At 43.5% G+C, this 13120-nt stretch overlaps 1 protein-coding gene across 2 annotated transcripts in view; it reads left to right on the top strand.

The window, feature by feature from the left end:
* The window catches only part of PLCE1 (phospholipase C epsilon 1), a 273926-nt gene that overhangs the window by 243045 nt on the left and 17761 nt on the right, over positions 1-13120 (top strand). For both annotated transcript variants that reach the window (XM_065893739.1, XM_065893740.1), the window contains exons 22-25: positions 3304-3435; positions 4540-4830; positions 9449-9612; positions 11528-11789. In XM_065893739.1, coding sequence (XP_065749811.1) covers positions 3304-3435; positions 4540-4830; positions 9449-9612; positions 11528-11789 — 849 coding nt within the window. The remainder of the gene's footprint in view (positions 1-3303; positions 3436-4539; positions 4831-9448; positions 9613-11527; positions 11790-13120) is intronic.

The following is a 13120-nucleotide window of genomic DNA, read 5'->3' as shown; positions in this document are numbered from 1 at the left end:
CTCTTGTTAGGGTGTACTGTCAATGAGCTCATCCAGATGGGGCAGCAGGAGGTGGAGGGCAAACAGGAAAGTCCATAAATATATAGAAGTCAGAAAAATTCATCTTCTTCTATTAAGAAGGATTCCCTTGTACAAGATTTCTGAGGACAGGAGAGCAGCTGGAATTGGGGGATCCGTCCAAATGTTAGTAAGCAGCATATATGAACTTGGTCTAGAGAGGGAAGTTAAAATAACAACCCTCATTTTTTTTTTTTTCGGTACGCGGGCCTCTCACTGTTGCGGCCTCTACTGTTGCGGAGCACAGGCTCCGGACGCGCAGGCTCAGCGGCCATGGCTCACGGGCCCAGCCGCTCCGCGGCACACGAGATCCTCCCGGACCGGGGCACGAACCTGTGTCCCCTGAATTGGCAGGCGGACTCTCAACCACTGTGCCACCAGGGAAGCCCCCAACCCTCATTTTTTTTAAGATGGTCTAGACGCGGATCCTGGCTTCCAGAGGCTTATCTTAAGCCCTAGTTCTCACACTCTGCCCTGCAAATGGGACAGAGGTCCTGGGCTATTGAAAAACTAGGTAATGAGTGGTCTGTTCACACACCAGAAGGGGAAAAAAAATCGTAGATGGAGCTTTCTCAATTTTAAGTTTTCTCCCATAAACTGTTTTTAAACTTCTGGTAGCTGCTACTGCTTATCTACTAGCAAATTCTGTTGAGGAGGATGAGAATAAATAAGTAGCAAGCAAAGATTTCAAAGAAATGCAAGACCTTAGCTATGTAGGTTTAGTTTCACAGATCCTGACTTTCTGTCTCATAAGTACAGTATGACCATATCTGCAGCTGGTGAAATTGTTCTTATCACGGGGTAAAATCCTTTCACTGTCAAAGAGCCTCATGGCCTGCATGTCCTTCATCACAGGAACAGATGTGAAGACCACTCCATCCAAGAATCATACTCACTGCATCTCTTGTTCTTTATAAATTCAGCTGCCACTGCACCCAAACCATTCCTCTGGCTTTGTCTTTTCCTCTCAAGCACTGAGTAAACAAAGAGCACAAATTCCAAGAGATATTTGAAGCCACTATGAGAGATAAAGTTTCTGTACAGGTAGAGAATTGTGGAAGGGTCTAAACGTCATTTGGTCTAGCTTTTGACTTGAGACACAGGCGAAGCATGGGGTTATTTGACTTATTTTTAAAATTCCAAGTATGCTGTTTTTTTTAAGTGTTTATATAACACACATTCTTTATAGGTATGCTATATTCTAATATATTATTTTAGTAATTGAAGTTTCTTACATTTTTCTTTCCCCAAATTTATTTTCTTTCTCAAAATGACTAAATTATATTGCCAGAATCATTGTCGTAATACCTTCTAAATATTTATTGCCATTATGATTAGTTTTGATGCTCAGGAGGAAAATACCATAATGTGTTCATTTTCTTGAGCCATAACTTAATAAATTATATTAATTACAATAATAAAAACTGTTCATTTTGCTACACTGTTGATTTTAATTTTGCTACGTTATCAATTTCAATGCATCTCACCTTTCACCATCCCAAGTCCCTTCCAAGGAGCCACATGCAAAAAACTCTTCCAAGCAGTGAGGCACCATGAAGATCATGGGTATGTCCTTCCCCAGAAGTAAAGTAACTTCCCCAAGATCACAGACCTGCTTCAGTGGCAGGGCTCCACTACTCAGTGAGCTTGGCCAGGACAGTTCTATAACTTCTCTGCACTTCGGATTCCCTACCTGCGAAAGAGGCATAACATTGCTAACTTGCAGGGTTATTGTAAAAAGTAGCGATAAGGTATGCAACGTGATTAGCACACTATCTGGAAAATAGTTGGCTCCCTCGAAATGGCTGTTGTCATTTTCATTGGTGAACAGACCAGCAGGGGAGATGAAGGTTCTTTGTTGCTCCTTCGATTACTTCTCTGGGCCTCTCCAGATTCCTTCCCCTTTCTTTATCACCCAGCCCTTGTTTCTTCGTGTGCTCACCCCACCTCAGGCTCACTCCAGGCTCCTTACCGGAGGGCCCACATACCCCTGGAGGATGTCAACATGTGCTGGGGTGTGTGCAAAAACCTCAGAAAGAACATGGCCCCTCACTCTGACCCCTCATCTCTTTTACTCGGGAGAAAATCCATTGTTAGATCATTGTGTAGAGGGCAAAATTCACATAAAGTTTTAAGATAAAGCATAAGAATTCACTGTTCCAAGTTTGTGCATCTTTGCAGTTTTGGATACTTTAGAGAAAAAAAAAAATGTAGAAACCCCACAGCTGCTGTGTACTGAGCATTTTCTCTGAACAGGACACTCTATTAAGTATGCGGATATACATTATCTCATTTAATCCTAACCATGACCCTTTTGGAGATGAAGAAGAAGTGATCAGAGAGGTTAAGTAATTTGTGTGAGGTCACATCGCAGGGAACAGGGTTTAAACACTAGAGTCTATACTCTTATTAAACACTACTTTATCCTGTCTTCTCTGATGATGTTCTTGGAAGATAAATTTTCATCTCAAAGTGGCCCCTCTGAATGCTGCTTCAGTTAAAGGAAATACTCCCTAATGGTACAATTGCAGACAGTGAGAATGGTTTGGAGGCACTGGTGACTTTAAATTACACTTCCTGCCCTGGAGCCAGGTCTGCATGGTGTGCATTCATTTCCTCATTCAGCAAATATCTGTGAAGTTCCCACTGCGCGGCACTGTGACAGGCAGGAAGGATTCAGGGAGTGATTGGACCAGAAGAGAGAAAGAGAAGCCATGAAACATGATTACCATCATAATCTGTTTCCCATTCAATCCTCAGATTAACCCTGTGAGTGAGTTCCTATCATTGCACCCATTTTGTAGATAAGAAAACTGAGGAATCAAGAAGGCAGATGTTAAGTCAAAGCTCATTCAGGAAGGAACTGATCCTAGACAATTATGATGCTACCGCTCAGGCTCTTGGCCATTCTTTCATCTCTCCATACTGCTTGATTAGGTTCTGGAGCACTTTCTTTTCACGCAATTTTTCAAAATCTTTCTGGTGTACAATCAGATGGGTGTGAGTGTGATCTGTGGTTGTCCTGTAATAATCATGCAGGCCTTGTCACACTTGCCAACAGAGATAAAAACTTTGCTATCATTGCCTGCAATGGTATCATTAACGGTGCTAAAAATGCTAGCAGGTCTTCTGTACTGGGTTACAAGGGAATAGTAGGACTTCAAAATAAACATTAACAGGGATGGAAAATGTTGGGTTCCCTTGCTTGTAGTTTTTGGCTTATTTATCTTCATTTTATGGGAACAGGCCTGTCAACTCTAAATGCATCTGGCTCTAGCAGAGGAAAAGAAAGGAAAAGCAGGAAGTCCATTTTTGGCAACAATCCGGGCAGAATGAGCCCCGGGGAGACAGCATCACTTAACAAAACATCTGGAAAAAGTAAAGTCACCTTCTAACAGTATCTTTGCTTGAATCTGCATGCTGGAGGATTCCAGTGTTTCACTAAGCACTTCGCTGGAACTTTTTAAATCTTTTTTTATTTTCATGAATGTTCATGTTATCTAAGTGTGGTATAAATATTTTTTTAATTACAAAATTACCCTCTTAACTTCCTAAAACATAGCATTTCACTGAAGGTGTTCTAACGCTGTTTGCCTCAAAAATAAAAATTGGAGCCACCTTGGAACCTTCTAGTGGTTCTTGGAACTGCACTCTTCACCATTATAACTCCAGAAGATATATCCATTTTATCTCTAATTACTTTTTATTGTCAAAGTAATAAATTCTCATAGTTAAAAAACTCAAACAATACAGAATATTATTAAAGTTTCTTTCCACTCACAATGTCCCAGTTCTATTCCCCAGAGGTAACCACTGTTAAGTTTATTGTGTTTAGTTCAAGAAAAATAAGATCCTTTTTAAGATAATCCAAATGGGATATAACTGAACATAACTTGTATAACTTTTATACTTGCAATAACTTTCCATATAGCTTTCTGTACATATAATCTACCTTCTCCTTATTGCCCCTGTGGTATTCCAGTGTGTGGATATGCATTTATTTAACCACTTCCTCACTGGTGGAACTGTTGGGTTGCTTCCCGGGTTTTTTGTTGCTTTTTTTTTTTTTTTCTTGCTATAAAAAGCACTGCTAGATTGAGCACCCTTATACATATACTGTTGTGTATTTATGCAAATATATCCACAGGACAGATGAGGTACTGAGGCAAAGGACTTTCAGGCTTTTAATTTAAAATGGTGTTGCGGCACTCATTTTAGATATCCCTTTCTGGGGGAAGGTCTAATTGGCTTTATTATTTATTGACCCTTGAATGGGTAGCATCCCATCTAGCAAGTAGAAAGGCATACCCTCGATAGCTATCATTTGGTCTCAAGGTAGTGGACTCACTCACAAGTAACACTCAAGATGTATTCTGATGTGTGATGTGTTGTGATTCTTTCCTGGGGTGTTGTTCAGGTTTCTCTTGCTAAAATATGTCAAGTTTTCTGCACTAATCTGAGGCTAATCTTTGGGGGGTTTAGGTTCCTGTGAAGGAATCCGACAGGCCTGGGAGGACTCGCCTTCCTCTGTCAACCCAGCCACGTCCCTCAGCGCTATCATTAGAACTCCCAAATGCTACCACATCTCCTCGCTGAATGAAAATGCTGCCAAACGTCTGTGTCGCAGGTATTCTCAGAAACTGATCCAGCACACTGCCTGCCAGCTGCTGAGGACGTATCCGGCCGCCACCCGCATCGACTCATCCAACCCCAGCCCCCTCCTCTTCTGGCTCCATGGGATACAGCTCGTGGCGCTCAACTACCAGACAGATGGTAATGGGCCTGCTTCACCCGGAGGGGTGCCCCTTCCCCTCGCTCCTCTGCGTCTTATATCTCAGCAAACGTAGTTCAACAAAAAACATGTTTCAAAGGGGGCAAGATTCCCAACTGAGGCCTATGTGAGGGTAAAAATACAGATGACAGAGAACAGAAGTGAATTCGATACTGAACTGTGCTCTTGACTTTCCAGAGTTAAGGCAATAGAAAAGAACCTTCAGGGAGCCCCTATTAGTTTCCTGGTTCTGCCCCCTTTTTAAAGCACTTTTCAAACATAAGACTGTTCTTGACAGGGCTGTGTCCAGTTTGTTTTTAAAGACCTGATGGGGTAGAGATTTCCTAACACCCCTTAGTAACCATCTTGCTAATCTCTTGTCCTTGCAGTGAAAAAGTAGGGTCTCTCGAAACCCTTTGCAAGTTAATACCATTTTAGCTTCCCCTCATCCCTTTGAGATTGAAATGGAGATTAATGGTCAGTGCTGTAAGAGCAGCTGACACAAAGGAAACAAGTCTGTGAATTACATGAACCGAGAAAGTAGTGTTCCTGCTTCTCCACCGTCCTGAGATAACGGATGAGGCCAAAAACTCCAGGGTACAAGCTACCTTTTATGGCATGTTCACTGTGCACCAGGCACCATCTCAATTCTTGACCCCTATTTTCTCATTTAATCTTTGAAACAACTCTGAGAAGTGGGTACCTTTATGATCCCCATTTTTCAGATGAGCAAACCAAGACGTAGAGCAATTAAGTGGCTCAAAATCACAGTATGACTTATAATAATAAATTCAAGCACTCTGGGGGTTTAGAGAATAAAATGTTTTGGTTCCACTTAGACGTGGTGAGAGGTGGGAGCTACAGCAGATGAGGAAAGAGCAGATGAGGAACGTTTCCTAGAAGCTCATTCAAAAACCAGAGTCTTCTCTTTGAACAATCAAGCAGCCTCCTCCTTCCTCTCACGTGAACTGAATCAGATCCTAACCAACTGTGCTGTCCCATCGACCATAGCTTAGCCCTGTCTGCAGCCAAGGTCAAACCACAGTTGTAGCTCTGGGACCAGCTAGCCGCCTGGCACTGGCACCACCAGAGCCCATTTGTGGCTGACCCAGGTTAGAGACATCAGTCATATTTTCTTGCCTTTGTTATATTTGCTTCTTTCAGTTGAAATTGAGGAAGGTAATGCAGGTGAAGTACCATACTTAGCATAGTGCCTGGAGCACAGACAGCATTCCACAAACGTTAGCTACCATTAAGTGCTTTTGATAAGTTATGAAAACAGTATGATTTGGACTTGCAAGTGGAAATAATAGTGAAATATTTTAAAAGCTGTAAAAATTTATTTTCAATCTGTCCCAAGTGGCTTGTGGGTTTATATCTCTGGCCCTGTCTCTAGCCCCAAGTCCACTGTTGCCCTTGGTGGAGATGATACTGAAATATTTTAAGTGAACTGAAATAACTAGCAAAATAGTTTTCTCAAGGAAATGGAAATGCACTTGGTTTGGGACGTGTCCTTTCTCCTGAAGTGCCTAGGCTGGCGCAGACATACTGGCTCCACTGATGGCAGAGGGAGCCACGGCTGAAGGGGACACGGGTATTGCCCCTCCTTGGGCCTCTCTGTGGTCTGGAAGCACACACTGAGGCTGCACCTTGGCCTCCACTCATCCCTGAAGGCTCTGTCTCTTTCCCAGATCAAGCCGGAGTGCATGTTCCCTTTGCCCCGCTCGGGGTGGGGCAGGAGGCTGTGATTCATCCTCAGGTTTCTCTACATAATCTTCCAACTCAGGTGGGAGTGCTGCCATATAACCTCTCTTGATTCTAGGCAGCACACAATGATTAAAAATCTCCCATGCTGGGCAGAGCTCACGCTACGTGCAGTTTCAGTGTGTTCGTCTGTAAAAATGGTCTTCATTCCTGCACACTGGGGTGGAGCCTGGTCAATCCCTTGCACACAGTAGATGCTCAGTAAATGCATGTTGCACTAAGCTAACAGATTGTCTCAATGAGCCCCACTGCAGTCTGAACCTATAGTTCTTGATTTTGAGTCCAGGTCTCTTCTAGGTATTGCTATGTGAATTTCAAGTCCAAAGAGAGAAGAGTCAACGTTGGAATCACTATTTTTTAATTTTTGAAAAAGAATTCCTGGGTTAAGGAGTTCTTGGTTTTCCATGAAGCATGCCAACCAAATAACAAAGAACCCCCTCCCAGTGCCCCTCTAGCCTCCAGATATGTTCCATAGGTCATCTGCCTTACACTTCCTGAATTTCAGGGGACCCCAGTGCCCTAAAGTGGTGTCCATGGACTTAGGGTCATCTCTTCCCAAGATCTCTAATGACTCCATCAACTCCAAGAAGGTCTGCAGTGATCTGGAACCAGAAATAGCTTGGGTCTACACTCATTAAAACCAACTCTTGAGTTTGGAAACTGACTTGAGTCTAGTGTGCAGACCCTGGTTATTGCAGGCAACAGCCCCTCAAAGTTCTTTCCATCTGGAGCAGAATGATTCCTGCCTCATGTCCCAGGACCTACAAGTATGTAGAAATGCAGCCCCACTCAAAAGAAAAAGTTCTATTAATATTTATTACGCTTTCCTGAACGATTGTCACACCCTTTCTGATGACTTTTCCAGCCTCAAAATATAGGGATAATGATTCTGAGAATGGTTTCCACTTAATACAGATTTTTAAATGAACAGAAGGACATAAGGATAAGGGTTTGCTTGATCTGCCATCCCATGCACTGACTGAGAGGGGTGATGGGATTACATAGATCTATGCACATTCTTAACAGAGGTTTTAAAACTATAGCCCTAGATGAAGTTCTGGGACCACCTATATGGGACAGTAGGAGGGCGAGATTTAAGGTCCCACCTTTACTCCAAAGAGCAGCTCCATGTGGTTCTGTGTTACATAGCAAATCATCAAAAGAGATTTTAGTTAAGCAACAGTGCTTTGAAGTTTTGGAAAGCTACAAAGACAGACACAGTGCTAATGAAATCAGACTTCAAACCCAAATGAGTGTTGACATCATAATCATAATTTAATACCTGTTTATCGAGCACCTTCTATGTGCCAAATGCTGGGGTAGGGATTTTTGCACAGGACTTCACTTATCTTTATAAGACCCCTGTGAGATGTACATTAAATGGCTCGGTAGTTAAGATTTGGAACTGTGGGTCAGGCTGTCTGGGTTCGAACCTTAACATTTACCTCTTACTGGCTATGTGCCTTGGGCTTCTTTGTGCCTCAGTTTCTTCTCATGAGAATACTAAAAGAACGTACCTCATGTGTTATTGGGAGGCACTAATACAAGTTCTTAGAATGGGGCTTGATACATAGTAAGAGTGCAGTAGGTATGAGCTGCTGTAATTTTTTTAGCAATATACTGTGTATCCATTTCTTACTTACCAACTCTTCCTGAGCTACTTTGCTTCACTCTTTGAACCATCCTCCGCCCACATCCATGTTCCTCTGTCACAGAGCAGCCTGGGAAGAGAATTTTCTCCCACTGCAGGCAAGACAATTGGCCTCAATGAATCAGTCATATTGGGGGCTGGAAGGGGTCTGAGAGGTAGGGTCCAATGCACTAATTTTGTAGATACGGAGACAGAAGTCCAAGGAGCTTTGATATGTGTCTAAGACATCTGACCCTAGAAATTCCTACACACAATCCCAGCCAACCCCACGTATGGGGAAAAATTTCACACACGAGATGAGGAGAGGCCAACTTCTCATTGCTCTGTGGTGCTCATTTAGCACACTTTTCCTTGATGTTGGTCCACGTATCAGAGTTCATTCTGCACATGGAAGGAATCTATCAGAGGGAACATTTGTCAGGTGTGTCTCATAAACGTTTTGCTCATTTGGAATGTAACTTTTCTACAGACTTGTGCCATCAGATGAGCATTTGAGTGTGTAAGAGCCCAAAATCCGTGCAGGGATCCAACCGTTCATCAAACAACTCTGCCAAATAAAATTTGGCCACAGAAGACTGGAAGATGTTGTGAGGGTTCCCAGAGTGTACTATGGAGGGGACTGTGGACATAATGTGAATCACATGTGATAATGATTTTTCTTTCATATTTAACTGCAGCTTAAAAATAGAGGTAGAAACACTACGATTTATGAGTTGAAATTTCAATAAAAAGATACTTTTCTCTGGCTCTTCTGATCTTTCCTGGATTCTTAAGATTTTATCTTAGGTTTGAAAAAGCAAGAATTGGTCGTACAATTGTCTTCATGGTTTGGTGTTTAGGGATAAGAAAATGCCATTATGCCTTTCTAAAATTCAGTAGAAAATGAGGTATTTCAAAGATTATTTTTTGGAAGGATGTTGTAAATTTTAATTTGCAAAAGGAGTTTTTAAGTGGCTCCTGGGTTGGAGTGGGAACATGGGGCATATCCCATAGACAGTGAGCTCCATGAAGATGGGGATTTTGTATCTTATTTCCTGCTGTATCTCTGGTGCCTAACACGAGCTGGCACACAGTAGGCACTCAGTCTATGGAGTGAGTGGTTGGTTCTCTCTTCTTCCTGCTTAAGCTTAGGGAAAATCGAAAAAGTCAATTTGTAAGATGACACTTTAGTGACAAGGTAACAAGTGATGTTGACTGTTTTGCAGATCTCCCTTTACATTTAAATGCTGCCATGTTTGAGGCCAACGGTGGCTGTGGTTATGTTCTGAAACCCCCAGTTCTGTGGGACAAGAACTGTCCCATGTATCAGAAGTTTTCTCCCTTGGAAAGAGACCTGGACAACATGGAGCCTGCCATCTATTCTTTAACTGTAAGTCTGGCCCTGATGGTCCCAATAGAATATAGGAAGGTGTTTAAGCCCTTCCTATATTCCTTTTATATATATATAAATTTATTATTTATTTATTTATTTATGGCTGCGTTGGGTTTTCGTTGCTGCACGCGGCCTTTCTCTAGTTGCGGCAAGCGGGGGCTTCTCTTCGTTGCGGTGCGCGGGCTTCTCATTGTGGTGGCTTCTCTTGTTGCAGAGCACAGGCTCTGGGCTCATGGGCTTCAGTAGTTGCAACATGCAGGCTCAGTAGTTGTGGCTCGCAGGCTCTAGAGCGCAGGATCAGTAGTTGTGGCGCACGGGCTTAGTTGCTCCACGACATGTGGGATCTTCCTGGACCAGGGCTTGAACCCATGTCCCCTGCACTGGCAGGCGGATTCTTAACCACTGCGCCACCAGGGAAGCCCGCCCTTCCTATGTTCTATTGGGATTCTAAGGTGTAATGCCTTTTGAACTCAAGGCGTTACAAAACTCTCATGTCACAATTTTTTTGGTGCAGATTTAGTTCCCAAAAGAATTTCTTTACTTCTCAGAAAGCAGTGGCTGAGGTTTAGGTATGCAGTCACCAGGCGCTGTATTCGCTAGAGCCCAGTAGGTGGAGTTATGAGCTCCCTGCTACCACCTCCATACTGATGATGGTAATTCTGTCTTCCAGGGCCCTCAGAATCATAACTCTCAGTGCATCCCATAAAAGCTGAGCTCTTTCTTAGAGCAGGTCATCTTAAACTCTAACAAGCTCTTATAAAAGGTAAAACAGGCATCAATATACAAATCAATTAAATATCTTTCCTCCTTACAGTTTAACCTTTGTCATTCCTGGCCTTTCCTTATTCCTTTTATTGCCTAATTAACTAACTGTCAAAACTCCACAGACTGCCCTTAACATCTGAGTCCTGGTAGCTCATAACTCATTTTTATTTCCAGCTTCTCTCACTCCCTCTTAGCTGAGGAAAAAAAAACAAAACAAAACAAAACACTGAATGGGTGATAGAAAAGACAGGGAGCGAAGAAGTTATCCCTCCATCCATCTCTAGATCTTGTCTGTTTCCCAAGCAGCCTCTGCGCACAACACCTCAAAACCCTGGGAGATCCCAACTCAGAGATTTTCCTACCACCAAACTGCTTTTTCTCTTTCCCTAAGACAGCAGAGCAGTAGCTCCTTTTCTATGTGACCATTTTCACTAGACTTGAGTATAGCTTCATGTTGACAGAAGGCTATGAATTTTTTTTTTTTTTTTTTTTTTTTTTTTTTTTTTTTGCGGTACTTGGGCCTCTCACTGTCATGGCCTCTCCCGTTGCGGAGCACAGGCTCCGGACGCGCAGGCTCAGCGGCCATGGCTCACGGGCCCAGCCGCTCCACGGCATGTGGGATCTTCCCGCACCGGGGCACGAATCCGCGTCCCCTGCATCGGCAGGCGGACTCTCAGCCACCGTGCCACCAGGGAAGCCCAGAAGGCTATGAATTTTTAACAACATTCCCTGTGACTTGCTCCAGAACCTAACTATTCAAGAAAAATTTTTGAAGTTGTAAAAGATACACCTAAAACACTTTGAACAGAACGTAAGTAACACATTTGTGGTTTCATATATAAGGTCTCTTTTTTCTCAACAAACTTAATTTCATCTTAATTACATGGTTTTTGAAGATATTTGAACATGTTGACAATTGAAAGGTTATAGTTAGGTGAATGCTGTTGACAAAATAGATTTTACCATGATTCCAGTCATGCAATTACCTGATTGTGATAACTTCTCTTTTTTTAGCAGCCTTATTAATCATTTGCCTGGTCCATTCCAAAGGGTTCTTTGTCTTTCTTTGTGGAGGGAAGCGATGAGGCTCAGAGGCGCATCTGTCTCTTTCGCATCTTCAGTGACTTTGATCCTTTTTCCTCCTCAGATCGTCTCTGGGCAGAACGTGTGCCCGAGTAACGGCACGGGAAGCCCGTGTATAGAGGTCGACGTCCTGGGCATGGCCCTGGATAGCTGCCACTTCCGCACGAAGCCCATCCACCGCAATACTCTGAACCCCATGTGGAATGAACAGTTCCTCTTCCGGGTTCACTTTGAAGATCTCCTATTTCTTCGTTTTGCCGTTGTGGAGAACAACAGCTCGGTGGTAACTGCGCAGAGAATCATCCCCCTCAAGGCTCTAAAGCGAGGTAGAATCAAATTGTCCAAAGTTCATAATTGTAGCTGAGCGATGGATGCCCCGGGGTTCATTACACGCTTCTCTCTACTTTCGTATATGTTTGAAATTTTCACGTTAAAATAAGAGGCAGAAGCAAATAATACAAGTTTGAACACTGTTTGAGCATGTCTCAAAAGACATTTTTCTTTTACGTTATTCTGAAATCCGAAGTTATTGACAACGTTTGTTATGAAGTGCAGCCTCTCCCACTGTTGCTGATGTTGGGAGCGGCAGTCGTGCTCTTGTCGACATACATCCCTCCCCAGATAGCGCCGCCTTACCCCTGGCATGTTTAAAGCAGGGACGGATGTGAGGAGAGGAAACCTAGAACAGGGAGGGTTGGGGTGTGCTGTGGCATGAGTGGGACGAGGTTGGAGTCGGTGCCTGGTGGGAGTCCAGTGTCAGAAGCCGGGGGTGGGTTTGGATGCAGAGCAGGGAAGGTGGAAAATTCTGAGCAAAGGCCAGAGCTGCTGGCTTGCTGCATGTGGGCTTTGCCATGGCCCTTGGGGGAAACGTCAGCGTGTCGCACCTGTCCAGAACGTCTGTGCACTGCTTCTCAAACTTTGATGTGCAGTTGAGTCACCCAGGCTCTTAGTAATAAAATACAGACCCTGATGCTGTGGGCCTGGAGCTTGAGATTCTGCCTTTCTAACAAGCTCCAGGGATGCTGACTCTGCTGACCTCCTTTGAGTACCAAGTTTCCAGGACATACTTCCTCCCACAGCCATACTCTGCCAGCCTCTGAGCACCACCAACATGTTACAGTCTCCTACTCTTTAGTTTTTCCTTGTTTCTCTTCTCCATTGTGTGAGTAGTGCGTGGTCACTGTGTTAGTCAGCTAGGGCTGTGTAACAAGATACCACAGACTGGGTGGCTTAAACAACAGAGGTTTATTTTGTCAGTTTTGAAGGCTAGAAGCCCAAGATCAAGGTTTCAGCAAGTTTGCTTTCTTCTGAGGCCTCTCTCCTCGGCTTGCAGATGGCCACCTTCTCCTTGTGTCCTCACAGGGCCATCCCTTGGTCTGTGTGCACAGCATCTGGTGTTTCTCCATGTCTGCTCTCCAGTCCCCTCTTCTTATAAGGACGCTGGTCATATTGGATTAGGACACACCCTAATGACCCATTTTAACCCCATCACCTCTTTAAAGACCCTATCTCCAGAGAGTCACATTCTGAGGTAATGGGAGTTAGGGCTTCAACATACGAATTTTAGGAGGACACCATTCAGTTCATCACGGTTATTACAGAAATATGACAAAGTACAGAGAAGCAAAAACAGTTCTTTTAAATTATCCTTTTTTCC

The sequence above is a fragment of the Phocoena phocoena genome, chromosome 16 (assembly GCF_963924675.1).
Source record: "Phocoena phocoena chromosome 16, mPhoPho1.1, whole genome shotgun sequence".
NCBI lineage: Eukaryota > Metazoa > Chordata > Mammalia > Artiodactyla > Phocoenidae > Phocoena > Phocoena phocoena.
Note: the sequence above shows the minus strand (reverse complement) of the source record. Positions and strands in the feature narration are given on the sequence as shown.